Source organism: Microcaecilia unicolor, chromosome 6 (assembly GCF_901765095.1).
Source record: "Microcaecilia unicolor chromosome 6, aMicUni1.1, whole genome shotgun sequence".
In the NCBI taxonomy this organism is placed as follows: domain Eukaryota; kingdom Metazoa; phylum Chordata; class Amphibia; order Gymnophiona; family Siphonopidae; genus Microcaecilia; species Microcaecilia unicolor.
Window position 1 is genome coordinate 2,224,217 of NC_044036.1, and position 23,693 is coordinate 2,247,909.

Consider the following 23,693-nt stretch of genomic DNA (forward strand, 5'->3'; position numbering starts at 1 on the left):
ACCTCTTCCCTGGGTTCACTGATCTCATCTCATGGTTTCCAATATCATCTCTATGCTGACGACACCCAGCTTTATCTCTCCACACCTGACATCACTGCGGAAACCCAGGCCAAAGTATCGGCCTGCTTAACTGACACTGCTGCCTGGATGTCCAACCGCCACCTGAAACTGAACATAGCCAAGACAGAGCTCATTGTCTTTCCACCCAAACCCACTTCTCCTCTCCCTCCACAATCCCTTTCTTCTTACCCTGTCTTTCTTGAACATATTATAGCCTGGTATAACTATATCCCAGTCATAGTTCTCTGTGAACCATGTCTCTGTGATCGCCACTAAATCCAAATCAGCCTCTTCCATCACAGCTTCAAGATCTAAAACCTTATATCCCATACTTCAGGCATTAGTATATTCTGCTTTCCAGACATTGCCCCCTTTCCCCATTTGTGTAGAAGTTATTTAATGCTTCACTTACCTGAGGGATCTGATCACCCTGCCTCACCAATTCTAGTTTAAAGCCCTCTTCAGTAGGTTAGCCAGTCTGCAGCTGAAAATGCTTGTTCCCTTCTTTGACAGATGGATGTCATCTCTGTTCAGCAACCCTTGGAAAAGCACCCTATGGCCAAGAAGCCAAAATGCTCCTGACGACACCAATCAATACTTGTTGCAGGCTTCACATATCAGAGTGCCAAACTTTGGAATTTTCTACCCAAGCAATTAAGGTACTTAGGAGATTATCTGGGATTCTATAAATTACTAAATGCTTTTCTATTAAGTACATGTCTTATCAAAAGACAACAAACTAATGTTCTCTCTCTTATATGTTTCAACATAACCAATATACAATTATTACTAATATGTTAAAATGTTAGAATTAATTATCTATCATATTTTTGATGTTTTCCTTGAATGTAAGCCACACTGAACCTGAGCTTGTTCGGGATAGAAATGTCATAAATAAACAGATGGGCAGACTGGATAGGCCATATAAAGGGGCATAATCGAACGGAGGCGCCCATCTCTAAGGCTGGCCCCATAAAGCAGCATACCCGACCGTATTATCAAAACAAGATGGCCGGATATCGTTTCGATAATACGGTCGGGGCAGGCCAAATCTCAATATTTGGGCCGGCCTTAGAGACTGCCGGCCTTAGAGACTGCCGCCATTGGTTTTTGCCGATATTGGAAACTAATGGCGGCCATCTCAAACCCGGCCAAATCCAAGCCATTTGGTCATGGGAGGAGCCAGCATTTATAGTGCAGTGGTCCCCCTCACATGCCAGGACACCAACCGGGCACCCTAGGGGGCACTGCAGTGGACTTCACAAATTGATCCCAGGTGCATAGCTCCCTTACCTTGTGTGCTGAGCCCCCAAACCCACTACCCACAACTGTACAACACTACCATAGCCCTTAAAGGGTAACGGGAGGCACCTACATGTGGGTACAGTGGGTTTGTGGTGGGTTTTGGAGGGCTCCCAAGTGTAACAGGTGGGGGGGATAGGCCTGGGTCCGCCTGCCTGAAGTGCACTGCAGTACCCACTAAAAATTGCTCCAGGGACCTGCATAGTGCTGTGATGGAGCTGGGTATGACATTTGAGGCTGGCATAGAGGCTGGCACAAAAATGTTTATATATATTTTTTTTTTGGGTGGGAGGGGGTTGGTGACCACTGGGGAAGTAAGGGGAGGTCATCCCCGATTCCCTCCAGTAGTCAGCTGGTCAGTTCGGACACTTTTTTGAGGCTTGGTCCTAAAAATAAATGGATCAAGTAAAGCCGGCCAAGTGTTTGTCAGAGCCGGCCTTCTTTTTTCATATCTCATAACCACGCCCCCGCCCTGCCTTCGGTACCCTGCCGACACGCCCCATTTAACTTTGGCTGGCCCTGCGACGGAAAGCAGTTGAAGCTGGCCAAAATGGCTTTCGATTATACAGATGTGGCTGGGTTTCGGAGAAGGCCGGCCATCTCCCGATTTGTGTCGGAAGATGGCCGGCCTTCTCCTTCAAAAATGAGCAGGATGGACTTTATCTGCCTTCATTTATTTATGTTTCTAAATTTATTTCTTTTTAAAATGGAGAAAGGTCTACCAGATCATGTGCGTAATAGCGTGCTACTGGGCTCACTGAGAGAGGTGTGGAGGGACATCAATAGGCTATGGGGACTGGGAGCAGATACCTCTGACCTACTTCCGTTACAGGGTAACTCACAGTTCACACCAGGTTCTGATAGTCCAACATTTCGCAGATGGGCAGAGTTGGGGATTAAAAGACTTGAACACGTTTTGGATACTAGATGGATGATTTTGTCTCTGGGAGCCCTGGAAGTGGGCATTAGCCCAACTCACTTATTTGCATACCTTCAGTTGACACACTATGTTAGATCTTTGGAGCCCATAAGCTGGAGGGTGGTCACGGGCGTAGACTAAGAGCTTTTTTCGGGGATATCCCTGGAGATAGACTGTCCGTATCGGGATTACAGAAAGCTCATGGGGAGCTAAAAGGTGTAAAGGACACAGGCCATGTAAGCCAGAGGTGGGCGGTGGATTTGGGGCAACCGAAGTTGCAGTTAGATTTTCGGAAATTGATATCTCGCATTCCACAGATTTCAGTAAATGCAGGCTTGCGTGAATGCCAGTATAGAATAATTTTTAGAGCACATATGGCTAAGAATCAAGTGTTTAAATTTGGGGGAGTTGAGGACCCGTTATGTTCAAAGTGTAAACAGGGGGAGGGCACGTTTTTTCATTCTCTTTGGAAGTGCAGCATGATTCAGACTTTTTGGAAACAGATATTTGGATATCTGGAATCCCTGGTGCAACTCAGGATTCCGTTTTCACCCCAGGGAATAATATTGGATAAATATGAAGTATTTAAAATTTGTGGTAAAGGGGCTCAGCATCTCATACGTAAGGCCAGCATAGTGGGGAAAAAATTATCATGGGTGCATGGAAGAGTGAGATATCACCACAGTACTGGCATTGGAGGAACCAGTTTCATGAGATCATGGTTATGGAGCGTAGGGGGGTGGGATCCTCCCCCAAGAGGTGAAAGGCGTTCCTGGCTATTTGGGAACCCTATATACAGTCGCTGTCACCCAGGGCACGTAGTTTAATATTAAACAAGCTCTGAAATTTTTTTTATTAATTATTTTTTTTATTCTAGTAAGCTAGGTGGTTCCTTATTGTGACTAAAGGGAAATGGCATGAGTTGTCGGGGTCATAGAAAGGGGATCCTTAGGTAGATAGGCATAGGAGGTTGGTAGCAGTGTAAGGTTCAAATTGGATCCTTAGTCATGGTGGTGGGCCATCAGAATCAAGGTGCACCGCTGTGTTGGCAACTAGGGAGGAATGTTTTCAGGGGGAGCCTAGCGTGAATCTTATTTCAAACAGCTACAAATGTAAGCCCCTTTTGCTTAGTAGCATACTATCAGGCTACGGCGTAGCCTGGGAAGTTCAGAGAGAGAGAGAGTTAGTAGTAAGTTGTTGTGTTGGTATAGATTTGTTGTACAATTTAATAAAAGGGGATAAAGGGGAAGGGGAGGGAGGGGTATAGGAAAGAATTTGAAGAGGGCTACTTGGCAGTTGGTGCTGCAGGGTACAGCTACACATCTCTTATTATATTGTGCTCTGTATTGGAAGTGCAGCGTCAGTGGATTTTATGCAATCTGTAAGAATTATAGCCTATATGGAGGTTTAATGAGTAGATTGAACCATAAGACATGGGAATGGGAGGGAGAAAATACAAATTCACGATGACAACGCAGAAGAAGTATTATGAGAAGTATGACATGGTGGAGTTATTTGCTGGTTCTAAATAGAATTGTTTAATTTCTGTATTTTGTTGATCATCAATAAAAATGATTGAAACAAAAAAAAATGGAGAAAGGTGATAAACGTAGAACAAACCATAGGTACTTACCCTGGCATCTGTGACTTTGAACTCTCGGAGGATGTATTGTGGCATGCTGTACTCTGCCATGGGATCCACCACAAAATACTGATATCTGGCCGAACGTTCTGCAGGCCAGTACTGATGGCACTTCTCCTATAGAAAGAAAAGAGATCACCAATGACAGGGTGAACACGTTGTAAGTAGTCAAAGAGGCGAAGGGGTGAGTCTTATTACTCATGATAAATATGCCAAATAACTTTGACAGCTATTTCCAGAGAAAAAACAGGATGGAGCACACGACCACAGAGTACTTTGCTATTTTATTGCTTTAAAGAGCAAGGCACAAGAGATACACAAGAGTTAGTACATAGAAAAGTATCCTATATTGTGAGAAAAGTAATCAAATGATGGGAAGAGAAGGCTGGACCATGTAGAAAGAAGAGCAAGAAGGGGCACACAGACAACAAAATGACTTGGCTGCAGCAGGTGTTCTCTGAAAAGAGCAATTCAATAGTCTTGCACACTTGACACTGGATGGACAGATTCTTTCCAGACTTTCTGGGAAAGTTCTAAAAGGCTTACAGTGGCTATACAGCTGTGACTTTGTGGCTCCCCTCAATTCTATAGAACAGCTTGGATTGAGGGGAAAGAGCTACTCTGAAAAGGACCTAGCAGGATTTGTGACTATGGCACCGCTCTTTTCAGAGAACATCTGTTACAGGTAAGCAACTTACTGTCTGTAAACATAGGCAGTTCCACTGTAGTCACACACATGGGATTCTTCAGCTAAGGACTGTTCTCATTGAAAAAAGAGAGATAATAAGAATCACTGATGGGCAGGGAAAATGTTGTTGCCTACCTGTATTGGAAGTACAGTAGGGGACAGTGCACTAGGGCTTGGAGTTCACCAACTCTTCTAGTTGAAGTGATGGCTACTAGAAATAGCTTCACCCAGGTTAGACGTTTGAGTGGCTTTGTCCAAGAGTTCAAAGGGTGGTTCTAGGAGCTGGACCAAAACAACATTACGGTCCCATGAAGGCTTTAGTACCCTTACAGGTGGACGCATATTTATTAAGCTGCTCATGAAGAGAGATCCTAAAGGATGCAGGGAAACTGGTTTCCCCTCAACTTTGTCGGCATTATCAGTGTACTATGAGAAGTGAAATTGCAGGGAGGTAGTATTGAGAGTTAAATTAGACAGATATAAAGAGTATATCTTATCTGATAATTATCTGTCCTTTAGTCCTAACAGACCAGTCTAGAACAAATGGGTTATGCCCATCCACCAGCAGTTGGCAACACAGACACACAATAGCTCCATGTAAATTGCCCTACAAAGGCACCGTGCATGTATGGAATGGTCAGTATTTCAAATAGCCAAGCAGTGGTGCTCACATTCATACTGAATGCCAGATATGGATACATTTATCACATTCACCAAGACACGTTTTGCATTGTATGGTGACAAGGTTGTGCCATTATAATTGGAGACGTACAAAAATGTGTGGGATAAACACAAAGGAATGGATCCAAAAAAGCTTAATGGTGATTAGATGGCAACACCAGTAATTGGGAAGCAAAGCCAGTGCTGGGCAGACTTTTATGGTCTGTGCCCTGATCATGACTGGACAGATTCAGCTTCAGTAGCTATAGAACAAGGTCAGTGCCAGGCAGACTTCTACTGTGCTCTGATCGTGACTGGATAGGCCAGTGCTGAGTAGACTTCTACGGTCTGTGCCCTGACTGTAGCTGCACAGATTTGGATGGGCTGGAGTGGGGCTTCGATGACAACTTCAGAAGTTGGAGAACAAGGCCAGTGCTGGTCAGACTTCTACAGTCTGTGCCCTGAAAATGCGTAGAACAAATCAAGATCAAGCATACATACAGCGCTGCGTAACCCTAGTAGCGCTCTAGAAATGTTAAGTAGTAGTAGTAGTAGTATTACATCATATCTTATGCTATGAGTTTATCTTGTTGGGCAGACTGGATGGACCATACAGGTCTTTGTCTGTCATCATCTACCATGTTACTATGGGATGCAAAAAACATTTGTGGAGACACTACATTGCCATGTCAGGACAAAGAAAGATTGATAGAAGATGCATAAAACTCAGAGCAAACTGTAATACAGTCCTCTGAATAGTACCCCCAAAATATAGCGAGAACAGAAACTAAGAGTGCTATATGTTACGTTACACTATATTATGTCTTCTATTTCGCCACTACCTACACAGTTCAGGGTAGATCACATCAGCAAAACACCAGACCAAAATGTCTAGGAATTACAATACAAATGCACAATTACATCAACTATGCTGTAGTACATTCAATACCAAAACACGTAACATTTAATACCGATTTACAACAGAAAGTAAAAAGACAAATTTAGGAAAAAATGGAGTCGTCACGTTTTTCCTAAATAATTTATTTATTTTATTTATTTGATACATTTGTATCCCACATTTTCCCACCTATTTGCAGGCTCAATGTGGCTAACATAATACCGTAAAGGCGATCACCAAGTCTGGTATGGAAACAAATACAATTTCATATTAGGGTTGGGTAAGGTTAGTATATTCAAGAACATTGGGATCGAAGATAGGAAGGTATATATAGTGTCCAATACAATCTATGGTTTTGCTGTGTTGCAGAGTTGAGGCATCTAAGTTAGGTCGGTGGGGAATGCCTTTCTGAATAGGTCTTTAATGATCTCCTGAAGTTTAGGTGGTCGTACATTGTTTTCACAGTCTTTGGCAGTGCATTCCACAATTGTGTGCCTATGTAGGAGAAGTTGGATGCATAGGTAAATTTGTATCTGAGTCCTTTGCAGCTTGGGTAGTGGAGATTCAAGTAGGTACGTGATGTTCTGGTTCTGTTTCTGGTTGGGAGATCTATCAGGTCGACCATATATCCTGGGACTTCACCGTAGATAATCTTGTGGACCATGGTGCAGATTTTGAAGGTGATAGGTTCCTTGATAGGGAGCCAGTGCAGTTTTTCTCGGAGGGGTTTGGCACTTTCAAAACGTGCTTTACCGAATATCAGCCTGGTTGCTGTGTTTTGGGCTGTCTGGAGTTTCTTTGTGAGTTGTTCTTTACATCCCGCATATATTCCATTGCAGTAATCTGCGTGGCTCATTACCATTGATTGTATCAGGTTGCGGAATATTTCCCTCGGGAAGAAAGGTTTTATACGTTTACGTTTCCACATTGAATGAAACATTTTCTTTATAGTGGAGTTTACTTGGCTCTCAAGTGTAAGATTGCAATCAATTGCAACGCCTAATATTGTGAGGCTATCTGAGATAGGGAGGGTGTGATCTGGGGTGTTTAAGGTTGTGGGTTTATAATTATTGTGTTGGGATGAGAGGATGAGGCAGTGTGTTTTTTCAGTGTTCAGTTGAAATGAATTTGCCCACGAGTCCATGATATTCAAATCGTGCTTGATTTCACTGGTGATTTCTGATAGATCGTGTCTGAAAGGGATGTAAATTGTGACATCATCTGCATAGATGAACGGGTGAAGGTTTTGGTTGGATAAGGATTTGGCCGGGGGGGGGGGGGGGGGGGGGAGGGGTCATCATTATATTGAAGAGTATTGGTGAGAGTGGTGATCCTTGAGGTACTCCGCAATCTGCTTTCCACGGTGGTGATATGTTTGTTTTTGATTTAACTTGGTATGTTCTGGTGATTAGGAAACCCTTGATCCAATTAAGTATATTTCCTCCAATAATGTCTACAAGACCTCAGAAATAAAGGTAACAAGTTCCAGATTTCAGCAATTTGTTAATGTAAAGGTGAATAGAAATGCATTTTTGCATCCACCTTCTCCTTTATAAGTACACAACTATGGACTGCACTGCCAAAAGCTGTGAAAACAATCCACAATCATCTTAATTTCAGGAAATCACTCAAGACCAGCTTATTCAGAAAGGCCTACCCCAAGGATCCAACATAAGTCCCTATATTCCGCAACACAGTAAATTAATGGACTGTTTTGGCCACTTTTACCCTTATACCCCATTTTTATCTCCCTGTCCTCTACACTATGTTATCTGTATAGTTACCGGATCGGTGACTGCCTTTACGGTTTGATGTTAGCAACATTGAGCCTGCAAATTGGTGGGAAAATGTGGGGTACAAATGTGTTAAATAAATAAATAAATTTTATCTTCACCAGACAAAACTTTGAAAACTAAGACTCTGAGCTATAATTGGCAGCCAGTGTCAATTAGAACAGTAATTTCTAACAAAATAAAATCTTGTCAAATCAAAAATCAACCAACAGCTGTATTTTGCATAATCTGTAATTGGTTGATTAAGGCTTCAGAGAAGCCTATCAGTTCAACTTTACAATAATCAAACTGAGAAAACATAAGTGACTGAACAAATACATTAAATGTATCAATAGTAAAGTATTTTGTTTTATAACTCTGAGCTTCCTGAGAACATAGTATGATTTCTTCATTACTGAAAAAACATGATGTTGCACTGATAGTAAATTGTCTACCTCTGCCCCTAAGGATTTGGAATGAAGGCCAAATGAGAAAACATTCCTATCAATAGTAAAATCATAACCTTGGGTAACTACTAGCTCTTATCCTTTGTTAATTTTAAGATGATGAACTGAGTTCCAATTTTCTGTTTATCTCATTCACTCAAATGTGTGTCAAGTTTTCTGCCCAAGATGATGAGAATGGCCAAAAAAACAGCAATATCCGCATAAATAAAGTATATGAAACCAGAATAGTCCAACACCATACCCAAGGATTGCATAAGTAAACTGAAAAGCAATGGTGAGGGGGACAACCCTGTGGAACACTACACAACGCCTTCCATTTATATGAAAAAATGCCATCTTTTTTAACAGTATAACAACGGCTTGAAAAAATAAACAAACCTGAAACCAATTCAATACCTTACCCTGAATACCACATTGATAAAATAGACTAGTTATGATCTCCCAGTCAACTAAATCAAAAGCATTAGAGAGATCAAACTGTAAAATGATGGAACACTGTGCCTTACTTGATAATTCTTCATCGTGGTTCTATCAAGGAATCAATCACTGTTTCTGTACTGTAATGCTTTCTAAAACCTGACTGGGTAGCATAAAGTAGCAGTACACAGAAAAGAGATGCAAGCCTCACAAGTTCAGCCTGATACTGTCGGTTGTGGTTAGTTGGATGAGCACAAACTGAATTAAATGTGAGTAAAACTAAGATCACCATATATTGCTTCAGAAATACCTAGATTGTTTCAATTTGAATGAGAAGTACTATCTATTGTAGATAATTTGAGAGATTTGAGTGTGATTGTAGACTCTGGTTTGAGTATGAAATTAATAAGACTGTAAAAGGATGTGTTTTTTAAACTGTGACTGGTTAGACTTTTAAATTAACTCAGCAAAACTTTAGATGAGTAGTTCAAAGTTTTGTAATGCCATATTTTAACCCTAGAACGCATGACGTTAAAAATATACATATTAACGTCATGGGGGCCTTTTAGGCCCCCATGCACATAATGTAGAAAAACACAAATAACTTTCACAAGTTTATTTCAAAATTGCTCAATAAAATATGAATAGTGGACAACATTTTAATTATAATTTTTCACAGAAAACACCAAAAAATCTTTTTTTTCCCCAAATTTCACGCAAAGACATGAAAACACACAAAAATGCATAGAAATCTATAGCAAACTAGCTGCAGCTACATTTTTATTCTAACTTTCTTTTCTATTATATTAGTCTTCCAAACAATTCTGACATGTTATTTTTTCAGAAGAGTGTTCTTTGCAAACAGTTTCCTTACAAGTGGAACAATATCGCTCAGTTTTCCTCTCTATGTTTCTTGGACACATGAAACAACGCTTTCGTTTTCTTTCTCCTGGCTCTGGAGTAATCTGAAACTGTACGCCACACCGTTTCATTGCTTCTTTAGTTTTCTTTGGCAAGCATTTCAAGTCGCTTCGCTCTATCATGTGAGGTATTACAAGTTCATGACAAAGGTCCTTCAAGAATAAGCGTCTCCTGTCCTTCCTCTGTGCATGAAATTCAGGATGAGTTTCTGTATAAATAATGAATGAATTTAGGGCTGCTACATCAAGCATATTTGAAAATAGTACTACAGGCCATCGTTTTGTTTGCCTCTTACACGAATATTCTCCCACCATCTCATCCATTTTATCTACACCTCCTTTTGTTGCATTGTAATGCAGGATGATTTCTGGTTTCAATTTTTGGTTATTGCTGTCAACACTGCAATCGTGATGCATGGTACTGAGTAAAATTACAGATTTCTCCTTCTTTGCCTTGTAAGATACCAAAGTCGCTTTGTTATTGAATCCAAAGACACTCTCATAAAGTGCTCGCTGACGATTGTGTTTGAGTGCTGCTGGAATTTCTCGTCTGTTTTGCTTTATAGTACCAACAAGTGTAATAGCTTTTGCAAGCAGAAAATTGCCTAGTTCAACATTGGTGAAATAATTGTCCATGGTGATGTTTCTACCTGAATTGAATATTGGAACAGCAAGAGTTTTGACTATTTCAGACCCCAGATCCTTCTGTACTGGTGCACCAACCTCTTTGCCACAGTAGATTACGCCATTTATGCCATAATAATTTGCAGAATCACACATCCAGAAGATTTTTATACCGTACTTGGCTGGCTTGCTGGGCATGTATTGTATGAATTTGCAGCGTCCTCTGAACGGTACAAGTTGCTCATCTACAGTAACATTAGTACTAGGATTGTAAAGTTTTGTGCAATTTTTGATAAATATGTTCCAGATATAACTGATAGGGGCTAATTTGTCTGTTTCAAACCTCGCTGCACGAGTTCGCTTATCATCAAAGCGAATGATCCTTCTAATTTCCTCATATCTGCCCACTGACATTGTCGCCTTATAGTGTGGATCAGAAAGTGGGTCCAGAAATAATTCTCGTATTGGGACATCATACGATTTTTGACTCCCTGCCAGCAGGAAAAGTCCAATATATGCATAAAGTTCCTCTTTTGAGATATTTTTCCAGGACTTATTTTTTGCTGAAGCGATACGTCTTCCTTCTAGGTTTGAACATAATAGGACCTCTTCTGCAATATTGTCAGAAAAATAAGTACAGAATACATCTTTAGGGGTAAAGTAACTGGGACTTCCCACAGCTCCTTGAGCCTGTCTCACAATATTGTGTATTGGAGTACGTCCGACTAATGTAGGATTACTGTCCCAAAAAACATTCGTTTTGGATGTTCTACTTATCACTTCTTGAGGATCCACTAGATTCACTTCTTCATCATCAGAAGAATCACTGGATGAGGATGTTTGATTAGCTGGTGGCAGATATTCTTCATCAGACAAAGATAGTTCACTTTCATCATCGCTTTGAAACATAATCGCTTCAATCTCTTGGTCAGTCAGACACTTGGAGGAAGACTGTGCCATTGCTGACTAGATGTTAGAAAATGAAACAGATTTCCTCTCAACAGCTTATCTTATCACAGGTCCTTCAGCAATTAGCTCACAGTGTATACTGTCCTCAGTGTTCAGAGGACCTGAGGTGATGTCATGGCCTTATCACTCCCTCCAAAAATCACATGACATCCTCACATGTTATTATCCACACCCTGGCCCCTCCACCAGCATTACTGAGTACAAATAAAGTAACTTGAGACACAAACACTTCTGAGAACATGATAAAAACAGCGGGGGCCTAAAAGGCCCCCAATTCGTACAGATGTAGTTTTCACCAAACAAGCATTGTTACACCATAATGCCTATGAAAAAAAATTATATGAACAACTGGATATTATCAACAATGACATACTTGAGTAATACCTTGAGTTTCAAAATTCTAACTAAAGTAATTTTGCAGATAATAGCAAAAATGTAAGCATGGGGGCCTAAAAGGCCCCCCAATATGCGTTCTAGGGTTAACTATTCTGTTTGCTGCTTAGTATATTTAAATATCGGTTAAAAACATTACACACGGCACAAAATTCTGTTGGTAGAGTATTAGGTGTTAAAAGACATGAACATATTTCACTAGTCTTGAAATCTTTGCACTGGCTACCTATACAATATCTTATTATGTTTAAAACTTGGTTTTTGGTATTTAAGATCTTAACTGCTCAAGTATCAGAAGTGTTGGCAGCAAAACTGCATGTGTATCAGCCTTCAAGAGCTTTGCAGTCTGCATAGCAGGTGTATTAAGATATACCATCACACTGGGTGGTGAGATTGAATGAATACAGAGAAACTATTTTTTTATGTAGCAGGCACTATTTTGTGGAATAGCCTACCATTAAGGTTTAAAAAAAATCCAGAAAGTAAACATCATAACATAGTAGATGACGGCAGAAAAAGACCTGCACGGTCCATCCAGTCCGCCCAACAAGACAAACTCATATGTGCTACTTTTTGTGTATACCCTACTTGGATCTGTACCTGCCCTCTTCAGGGCACAGACCATATAAGTCTGCCCAGCACTATCCCCGCCTCCCAACCACCAGCCCCGCCTTCCACCACCGGTTCTGGCACAGACTGTATAAGTCTGCCCAGAACAATCCCCGCCTCCCACCACTGGCTAAGGATGTAAAAAGAATTGAAGCAGTGCAAAGAAAAGCTACGAGAATGGTATGGGATTTACGTTACAAGACGTATGAGGAGAGACTTGCTGACCTGAACATGTATACTCTGGAAGAAAGGAGAAACAGGGGTGATATGATACAAAGGTTCAAATATTTGAAAGGTATTAATCCGCAAACGAACCTTTTCCTTAGATGGGAAGGCAGTAGAACTTAGAGGACACGAAATGAGATTGAAGGGGGGCAGACTCAAGAAAAATGTCAGGAAGTATTTTTTCACAGAGGGAGTGGTGGATACTTGGAATGCCCTCCCGTGGGAGGTGGTGGAGATGAAAACAGTAACGGAATTCAAAAATGCGTGGGATAAACATAAAGGAATCCTGTTCAGAAGGAATGGATCCTCAGAAGCATAGCGGAGATTGGGTGTCAGAGCCGGTGGTGGGAGGCGGGGCTAGTGGTTGGGACGCGGGGCTAGTGCTGGGCAGACTTCTACGGTCTGGGCCCTGAAAATGACAGATGCAAATCAAGGTCAGGAGTGGAGGAGTGGCCTAGTGGTTAGGGTGGTGGACTTTGGTCCTGGGGAACTGAGGAACTGAGTTCGATTCCCACTTCAGGCACAGGCAGCGCCTTGTGACTCTGGGCAAGTCACTTAACCCTCCATTGCCCCATGTAAACCACATTGAGCCTGCCATGAGTGGGAAAGCGCGGAATACAAATGTAACAAAATTAAAAATAAAAAAAAATAAATAAAACAACACATATGAGTTTACCTTGTTGGGCAGACTGGATGGACCGAACAGGTCTTTCTCTGCTGTCATCTACTATGTTACTATGCTATGTATAACACACACACACAGATTTCCCCCTCTCAATGTACTCTTCCTGCCCCACATCATAGTCACACAAAGCCCACCCCTTCCATCCCTCCACAACATGCTGTAAAGTTCAGTCCCAGTCATTCGCAGTCAGTCTTGATCATAACCCTGTATAGCCAGGCTGGTCATGCCACCTTTCTGAGCCACACTGATATGTGGGTCAGTTTGCTCATTTAACCAATGACTTTCTGTGAAACCATGTTTTGGTTTGGACCTTCTGCCATTTCTCCTATTACACCCAATCTTGCCACTTCCACTTCTTCTAGGCCAGCTTCTCTCACCACTGCCATGGCCTCTTCCAATGTGAATTCCTTATGTATTACTTCATTGATAGTTGGACAGAGCCATCAGTCTGTAATAGTCTTGTATGATGATTTTCTTTGCAGAGTTGTTTGAACCAAATCCACAACAATGGTCACCTGATTCCCCTTTCCAGTCACAGCATGCTGCACAGCCCATCTGAGTAAACAAATGACAACGTCTGTCTGGCGATCCTCCAGTGGTGAGCCCAAGGAGTAAGGAGTGGTGTGCTCTATCGATTTTCAAAGGCAAATAAGCCACCTCAGGACACTTCTACTAAGGAAGGATTTTGCATATGTCCATGGTCACCTCTCTACAGTGACTGAATTCTGTAGTCTCCAGCACCTCTTGGATGTGAGGATTATTCTGCTTTGAGTGTTTTTTTATTTATTTATTTATTTCTTAAATTTTTCAACAATATCACAAGTATAACACTCGTTTAAAGAAATACAGCCAAGAAACTCGTCATAATAAAAGAAATAATATTATCACAAAATTTAAATTAAAATGGCTTTCTTAGACCACAATCGTGGGGGACGTGTAAGCAAACAGGAAAATATAGGGGTACATAGAAGAATATATTACAATTCAAAGGCTACATGCATAGGCGTAGTTTGACTGTTTCATTTGGGGGGGGCAAAGAATGGGCGGAGCATATTAGCATATCATTTGCATATATACATACGCAAATGAATATGCTAATATGGAGGAAGGAATTGAAATTTACGGGCAAAATATCACAGATGCACATTTCATAAAGCTGACACATTTCAATTAATAAATTATGAATAAAATACTTTTATCTACCTTTGTTGTCTGATCATTTAGTTTTTCTATTCGCTTTGATCCCAGTGTCTTCTGTTTTATGCAGTGTCTTCTTTCCAGTAGGCTTCCCTCTGCTCCCCACCCTCCCAGTCCCATCCATCTCTTGCTCCTTCCCTCTGCTGTGCCTGACCTCTCCCAATCCCATCCATCTCCTGGTCCATCCCTCTGCTCCCTACCCCTCGCAGTCCCATCCATCTCTTGCTCCTTCCCTCTGCTCCCCACCCCTCCCAGTCCAATCCATCTCCTGGTCCTTCCCTCTGCTCCCCACCCCTCCCAGTCCCATCCATCTCTTGCTCCTTCCCTCTGCTCCCCACCCCTCCCAGTCCCATCCATCTCTTGCTCCTTCCTTCTGCTCCCCACCCCTCCCAGTCCCATCCATCTCTTGCTCCTTCCCTCTGCTCCCCACCCCTCCCAGTCCCATCCATCTCTTGCTCCTTCCTTCTGCTCCCCACCCCTCCCAGTCCCATCCATCTCTTGCTCCTTCCCTCTGCTCCCCACCCCTCCCAGTCCAATCCATCTCCTGGTCCTTCCCTCTGCTCCCAACGCTCCCAGTCCCAACCATCTCTTGCTCCTTCCTTCTGCTCCCCACCCCTCCCAGTCCCATCCATCTCTTGCTCCTTCCCTCTGTTCCCCACCCCTCCCAGTCCCATCCATCTCTTGCTCCTTCCCTCTGCTCCCCACCCCTCCCAGTCCCATCCATCTCTTGCTCCTTCCTTCTGCTCCCCACCCCTCCCAGTCCCATCCATCTCTTGCTCCTTCCCTCTGCTCCCCACCCCTCCCAGTCCAATTCATCTCCTGGTCCTTCCCTCTGATCCCCTCCTCTCCCAGTCCCATCCATCTCCTGCTCCTTCCCTCTGCTTACCTCCTCTCCCAGTCCCATCCATCTTCTGTTCCTTCCCCTCTGCTCACCATCCCTCCGTCCCATCCATCTTCTGCTCCTTCCCTCTGCTGTGCCTGACCTCTCCCAATCCCATCCATCTCCTGGTCCATCCCTCTGCTCCCCACCCCTCCCAGTACCATCCATCTTCCCTCTGCTCCCCACCCCACCCCCGCGAGGTCCAAGATGGTGACTCCGTTTACCCCCTCTCTTCCTCCGTCCCTCCGGCGCAGGCAACAGTCTTCAGCTTTTTCAGCGTTCCTGGCAGCGGTAGCGATGTACATGCTGCCTTCGGTCTGCCCCGGAAGCCTTCTCTTCAAGTTCCTGTTCCCACCTATGCGGGAACAGGAACTTGAAGAGAAAGCTTCAGGGCAGAGCCGAAGGCAACGTGTACAACGCTACCGCTGCCAGGAACGCTGGAAAAGACTGCTGCCTGCGGCGGAGGGAGGGAGGAAGAGAGAGGGGTAGACGGACACGCTCCTCTCCGTCCGCTACTCCGCTTGGCTTCCCCTGCCCTCTCTGTCTGCGTCCCGCCTTCCTCTGACGTCAGAGGAAGGCGGGACGCAGACAGAGAGAGCAGGGAAGTCAAGTGGATGGAGAGGAGCGTGTGCGTGCATGTGTTTTTTTTTTTTAAACTAATGGCGCGGCGGCGCCTCGTCGTCGTTTGGGGGGGCATTGCCCCCCCCTCGCCCCCCCCCAGTCTACGCCTATGGCTACATGATATTCCTCTATTTCTTCTTTTTCTCTCTAACATTATTTAAGCCTTTTCAAATCTAGTAAAGATTTTAATTGATCAGGTGTATAACATATATATTTAGTTACTCCAAATCGAATCAAACATTTGCATGGATAAGCTAGAAAGAATATACCCCCAAGTTCCACCACTTCTTTTTTCAAATTCAGAAAAACCTCTCTCCTTTCTTGAGTCATTTTAGTAAAATCTGGATAAATCCAGATCTTTTCAGATCCGAACAGTTCCTTACAATGTTTAAAATATAGTCTCAAGATGGCATTTAAGTCTTGCTCAAAGACAAAGGAGACTAATAATGTAGCGCTCTCTGATACGTTTTCTGTGGATTGTTCCAAAATAGCAGATACGTTGTTGAAATCAATATCACTTTTTTAATCTCTTCCTTCGATTTCTCCAACTTGTTTCCCAGGTCTTTTAGGTAAATAGTAAATCTTGTTAATAGGAGGAATAGCACCTTGGGGAATTTTTAAAATTTCTTGCAAATATCTTTTAAATAAATCCAAAGGCAACTGACCCGGTACTTTTGAGAAGTTCAAAAGATGAAGATTCAGTCTTCTATTATAATTCTCAATCTGCTCTATTCTTCTATGTAGAGCTATTTTATCTTTAACCGTTATGGAGTTAAATTCTTGTAAATGTTTTATATCAGCTTGCATCGAGTTAAACTGGGTGGAAAATTCTTCCTTCACTACTTCCACATTTTTTTGCCAACTCTTCGAATTTACGGGATAAAGCAGACATCTCACCTGAAGATTTCTGTAAAGTTGCATCCGTTTGATTTAGCTTTAACCAGATTTTCCCAAGGCTCACCTCCGCTGTTGTTTCTGAGGAACCGATTACCTCACGGGCCTCATTTTCCAACGCAACGGTAGGCCCTCACCAGTAAGACCACTCGCCACAGTTTTGGTAGCGTGGATACTCGCTCCTATCAATACTGGGCAAGGAGGAATGGTGGCAATGATGTTTCCAGTCCCGGCTGCGGTTCCGCTCCTCCGGCTGCCTCTGCTATGGGAATTACAACCCTCAATTCACTCGAGGAAGTCTCGGTGAGGAAGCGATCCAGACTTTGCTGGGCTGGCGAGGAGGTTGAGGTGGGCGGGGGTACAGACCTCACCAAACCTTTTCTTTTTGAATGAGGCATAATAATATATTAAACAATACAAATTTCCTCCAGCAGAGACACAGCGCTTCGTTCACCAGCTAAAACACTGCCATCTTGACACGCCCCCCTTGACTGGTTCTTATGGTCTTCCAGTTTAAGAACCTGCTGGTCACACTCATGCAGCAACTTTATCTGCTGTTTTTAAGTCTACACATCCTCTTGGAGCTCTTCTAAACTGGACTCAGACTCCTCTGCCCCCTGTCTAAGTTCCACCATATCAGAGAACAAGTCAGTAGTTAATCTGGTCAACTCACTTTTCAAATCCACTATTTCTCAGTACAACTCAGCAAACCACACCTTAAGTTCCTCTCTCAAGGTAGTACTCCTGCTCCTGTATCTGGCCCTCCACTTAATTCAGGCCTGCCAAGATTGACATCACTCTCTCTGCCACTCTTGCTGCAGGTGGCTTTGGTCTCCTTACCCACCTTGCGCCGTGCCACCATGCAGGTGTAGTCCCGAATGTCTGCAGTTTTACTTCAAATGGCCATCCTTAAACTGTTCTCTGATAGGTGTCACACCTGGGTAACAGCTCTTTGACTGCCAGATCCCACTTTGTGGAAGAAAGTCAAACTTTTTTGTGGATGGATAGAGCTCTCACCCCTAGGCTAGATGGCAATCACAATGGACGGTATATCAAGATAAAATAAAAATTGAAACTGGAAACTGCCTTCAGACAACTTCTCTCTTTTTTTTTTTTTTAATGTAACGTTAAGGCAGCAAGGGTCAGCAAATCCCTCCGGACTCAACCAGGACAGGAGACAGATCATAATATGGGAGACCAAAGTGGCCAGCCTTAACCACTGGTCACAGGCTGTAGTGTGTGACCACAGGAGCTAAACCTGTTACTAGACAAATCTTGTTGCACCAGTCAAACTTGCAGTATCTGCTGGAAGCAGAGAAATACTGACTGGCTGCATCACCTGTTATACCATTTGGAAACTTCAGTTTCTCTGCTTCAGTATTGCAGGATAACAAAATACAACTATTCCCACTGACCCAAGATATGAAACACAAATAAGTCCCAAGATTCAGCATTTCTCCTTGGCCTCCAATGTTCTTACACAAACTTATGTGAATTGCTGCTGTTGCTAGCTCTTACCCGTCCCATTTCTCTCAGTTTGGTTAACATCACCACAATGGTGGAGTTGTGCTCCCAAAGCATCCGCCAGAAATCTTCTGTAGTCTCAGCCAGTGGTCCCTGTGTAGCAATGTACGCTTTCTGCTGTCTGTAAAGCCAAAACAAAAGAGTTAATGTAAGAGGATGAACAGGTTATGAGCCACTAGGGATAAAAAAAAAATTCCTGCATCTAATATCTGTAATCCATTTTGGTTGTACCATTGAAAGGCGGTATATCAGATCTGTGACCTATACATTCCAGATTTATGTCTGCTTGTAAAACACATGCATTCATACCAGTGGCATAGCCAGACAGCCGATTTTGGGTGGGCACAACATTTTTTCTGCCCCTGCCCTACTCCCACTCCTCCCCCAGCACCTCACAACTCAAAATATAAATACTTTAGGTCATAAGGACCCCCAAGCTCTGTCAGAAGAAGACTTCCTCTGAAGGTTGCCAGAACTCCATTTTACCGAGTTTGGTGGGTAACAGCCACATCCCTGAGCCACCAATGTCAGCACCCTATACATGTGTAGTTGTCGGTGACTCAAGGATGGCGCTGCACACTGCAGAGCTTGGCAGAAGGGCGTTCTGGCCGTCTTTGAAGAAGGTCCTCAGCTGGCCATGCTTGGAGATCCCCACTAGTTGCTTCAAGGGTCAGAGACGGTGTTAGACATGCTGGGGCCCAGGTCAGAATATAAAGGAGGGGGTCCTCCTGATCCCTGTCTCCCCTTCAATCTCTCCACCTGCCATTACTATCATACCAACAAATCCTCACCAAATACAGAACAAAGGATCACAAAAAATTAAACCGGGAACCCCAAGAAGTTAAACTTGGCATATACTGCAACAGTAGAGAAATAAAAACAGATATGCATTTCCTTTACTAGTGAACACAATACAAACACATTTGTGATGCACATTTCCCAAAGCTAACATATTCCATTTAATACATTCAAGATAAAATGCTTTTTTTTCTACCTTTGTTGTCTGGACATTTTACTTTTTCATCATGTTGGTTCCCGTTTCTCTTTTCTGGTTTCCTGTCTTCTGCTAATTCTCCTTCAAGCGGCTGTTGTCCATTTGCCTTTTCTCCTCTCTCCTTCTATTCCCTCACTACACCTACCTTTGACATATTGATATTTCCTTTTTAGCTCTCTTTATTTTTCTTTACTGCCTGTTTACTCAAATTTTACCCTCTCTCATCTTTCTCCTTTTTACCTTTCAGCTATCAAATTCCATCTCCTTCTATCACTCACTAGCTGTCCCCTTCATCATCTCACTCCTTCCCCCAGCTTTCCATTCCCTTTCATCTTTAATCAACTCCCCATTACCATATTTCTACCCCCCGGAATCACTACCCCCTCTCATTTGTTTCCTTGCCACCCCCCCCTTTCGCTTCTCTCAAATAGTTCCACCATTTTCAGCGTCTTCCTCCCTCCAACCTTCTAGCCCAGCACCTGCTCTCTCTTTCTCCCCTCCCCCACCCTGTCCCTTCCACTCCCCTCCAGTATCTTCCTGCTCCCACCCCTGTGGTCCAGCATTTCTTCCACTCTCTATCCTCCCTCCAATTGTCCAGGTTCTCCCTCACTCCTTTCTGTCCCTGGATCCAACATCTCCCTCTTTTTACCTTCCCCCTCCTGTGAATATCTCTCCCTCCCTCTCTTCCACCCCCATGTCCAACCTCTCTTCCCTTTTCCCATTGTCCACATCATTCTCTCTCTCTTTTCCTTCCTTGCGCTCTGGGTCCAACATCACTCTCTTCCTCCCCCTTCCACATACAGCATCTCTCCCTCCCTCTCACTTCCATGTTCAGCATTTATCCCTCTCTCCCCATGCATCTTTCCCTCCCCCTCCATCCCACATTTCTCCCTCTCTCGCCCCTCTCCCTCCCTGTGCAGCATCTCTCCCTCCCCCTCCATATCCAACATTTCTCTCTCTTGCCCCTCTCCCTCTAGGGCTCTAATCTAGTGAAATGTCTTCCAGGATCTTCAGCTACAAGATGTACAGACCAAATACTGAAAGTGATCCGAGAAGAGAGCGAGGCTTCAAATGCTGATGTTGTAATTCACCTGGGGACAAATGACGTGGCCAACAATACCAAGTTTACAGCACAGAGCGTTCCAGAAGCTTGGGGAGGGACTGAAATCTTTGGTTCGGACTGTGGCTTTTTCTGAAGTAATTCCTACATGGGGGAGGGGAGAGGAAAGACTGCGCAAAACAGAGGAATTCAATAAGTGGCTTGAGTCTTGGTGTAAAGAAGAATGTAACCTCCATTCACAGGATAAATCCCTCCTCTCAGTACCCTTCTCCACCACCGCCAACTCCAGGCTCCGCTCATTCTGCCTCGCCTCACCCTATGCTTGGAACAACCTTCCTGAGCCCTTTCGCCAAGCCCCCTCCCTGCCCGTCTTCAAGTCTTTGCTTAAAGCCCACCTCTTCAATGCTGCGTTCGGCACCTAACCCTTACCGTTCAGTGAATCCAGACTGCCCCAATTTGACTGCCCCTATCGGACCGACCGTTCACTTGTCTATTAGATTGTAAGCTCTTTGAGCAGGGACTGTCTCTCTTTGTTAAATTGTACAGCGCTGCGTAACCCTAGTAGCGCTCTAGAAATGTTAAGTAGTAGTAGTAGTAGTAGATGCATAGGAGAATGGGGTAATAAGTGGAAAATAACAGGCTGTACTGTAATGATCAGCTACACCTTTCTGTGATGGGAAAAAGGATCCTTGGGGGAAAATTCAGACAGTATGTTTCTAGACATTTAAACTAGAGGGTGGGGGTGACAAAAGGAAACTGGGGATTTTGGAAAGTCACCCCCAGAATAAGCATGATGGCAGAGGGAAAGGTCATGTAAATATAGAAAACCACCCAAACTCACTAAGCACATGGAAAGCTATGTGCACAAATGCTCATAGTCTAAGTAAAAAGGTTCAAGACTTGCAAGCCCTGATGTTTGAAGAAAACGTGGATATTGTTGCTATTACAGAGACGTGGTTCAACGATTCCCATGAATGGGATGTGACCGTACTGGGCTATAATCTTTTTAGGAAGGATAGAGAGGGCCGAAGAGGTGGAGGAGTGGCTCTGTATGAGAGAGACAATATCAAAGCGGCTGAAATGCGGGGAACCTGGGGAAAAGAAGAAGTTTTATGGATCGTCCTGGAAAGAGAAGATGGAACCTGTATCCACATGGGCATTATCTACAGACCTCCTGCGCAAACAGAGAAGATAGACAAGGATCTTATAGAAGATATTCAAAAGATTGGTATGAAAAGGGAGGTGCTAATGTTGGGAAATTTCAATTTGTCTGACGTGGATTGGAACGTCCCGTCTGCGGAATCGGAAGAAGTAAGGAGATTGTGGGTGCCTGTCAAAGTGCCTTGCTCAGACAAATGGTGACAGAACCCACAAGGGAAGGGTCGATGCGGATCTAGTGCTCACTAATGGAGGTAGTGTTTCCAATATCCGGGTGGGTGCCCACCTATGTACTAGTGATCATCACACCGTACGGTTTGATATAAGGAAGAAGGCGGAGTGCGGACGCATAAACTCAAAGTACTGGATTTCAGACGTACTGATTTTCACAAAATGGGGGAATACCTGAAGAAGGAGCTATTGGCATGGGAAGGCGTAGGAAAAGTGGAAAAACAGTGGTCCAAGCTAAAGGCTGCTATAAAGTACACAAAAACAAGAGAAGCAGGAAACCTATATGGTTCTCCAAACAAGTAGCTGAAAAAATAAGAGCAAAAGAGGCTTTGTTCAAGAAATACAAAAGAACGGAACGAGAGGATCAAGGAAAAGATTATCGGATTAAACTCAAAGAAGCGAAGAGGGAAATACGGCTAGTGAAAGCGCGAGCGTAAGAAAAAAATGGCTATAAGACGTAGAGAGAGGTGACAAGACCTTTTTCAGATATATTGGAGAAAGGAGAACATAGTAACATAGTAAATGACAGCAGATAAAGACCTGTACAGTCCATCCAGTCTGCCTTAACAAGATAAACTCATTTTACATGGTATGTGATACTTTATATATATACCCGAGTTTGATTTGTCCTTGTCTTTCTCAGGGCACAGACCATAGAAGTCTGCCCAGTACTGTTCTTGTACTAAGTTCTGAAGCTAACATCGAAGCCCCTTAAAATTTACACTCCAGTCCATCCCTATCTATTCAGTCACGATCAGGGCATAGACCGTAGAAGTCTGCCCAGCTCCCATCTTGTTTCCAATTACTGGCGTCATCTTCGCTAAGATTCCACGGAACCATTCCTTCTAAACAGGATTCCTTTGTGTTTATCCCACGCATGTTTGAATTCCAATACTGATTTCATCTTCACCACCTACCACGGGAGGGCATTCCACATGTCTACCATCCTCTCCGTGAAAAAATACTTCCTGACATTAGTCCTGAGTCTGCTCCCCTTCAACCTCGGTGGTGGATGGAGGGGGGGGGGGGGGGGGCGGTGGGGGTAGGGGCGGGGTCCCGGGCCTGGCCTAGTCTCTCGGCAGCCCTGCAGGTTAGTGGCAGGCAGCATATCGGAATCACTGCCGAGGACCCATTGAAGAGAGCAACGCAAGACCAAACCAATAGTAAAACAAAGACAATAATAAGTTTAAACATGTTTCCATACACTGACATATATTAAGTTTTCAAGTTTCAAGTTTTTTAATTAACTGTCTCAATGGGTATTAGTTTTTAGACCCTCCTGCTTCAGTGTACTCATGTAATGTAATCTGTATCCCACCATCAGCCATAAATCCTCAAAGTACTCAGTAAAAAAAAAAAAACAACAATTGAAGAGGGAGTACCCATCCTTCTCTGTGTGCTGTAGTAATCACCAAGTAACAAGACTATAGGAGTCTTTTACAAAAGGTTAGCTTGAGTTATCTGCAGCAGGTCCCATTTTATTCGTATGGGCCCTGCTGCAGACCCCCCATACGTATAAGATTTAGCCCTTAATGAACTGATGGCTTTGCCATCCAGGTACATAACACTGTTGAAGAAAGAAAAATCAAGTTTTACAAAGATCATCGTTCACTGCAAAATTACTGTGTAACTTGTGTCACTGATAATCAGATTAGAGCTATTCCTCCAAAGATACCCCGAGCTTGTTCCAACCATTTGACATGAAGTTCTGCAGCTTCCACGGAATCAAACAGTTTACTGTTTCTATTGTAATTATCCCAGAGCTTCACTGGGTAAAGGAGTGCAAAACGGATGCAATGTTTCACCATTTGAGTGCAGGGTGGCATAAAGACCTTCTGTTGTATCAATATTTTGTTTGAATAACCTTGAAAGCATAAGATTTTC

General features: G+C 43.3%; 1 protein-coding gene across 1 annotated transcript in view; it reads right to left on the reverse strand.

Annotated features, from left to right (window-relative positions):
- Positions 1-23,693, reverse strand: part of PTPRF (protein tyrosine phosphatase receptor type F) — a 1,045,343-nt gene that overhangs the window by 21,644 nt on the left and 1,000,006 nt on the right. Inside the window, 2 exon segments of the mRNA XM_030205921.1 lie at positions 3,915-4,040; positions 18,361-18,487. Of these exon segments, the coding sequence (XP_030061781.1) occupies positions 3,915-4,040; positions 18,361-18,487 (253 nt within the window).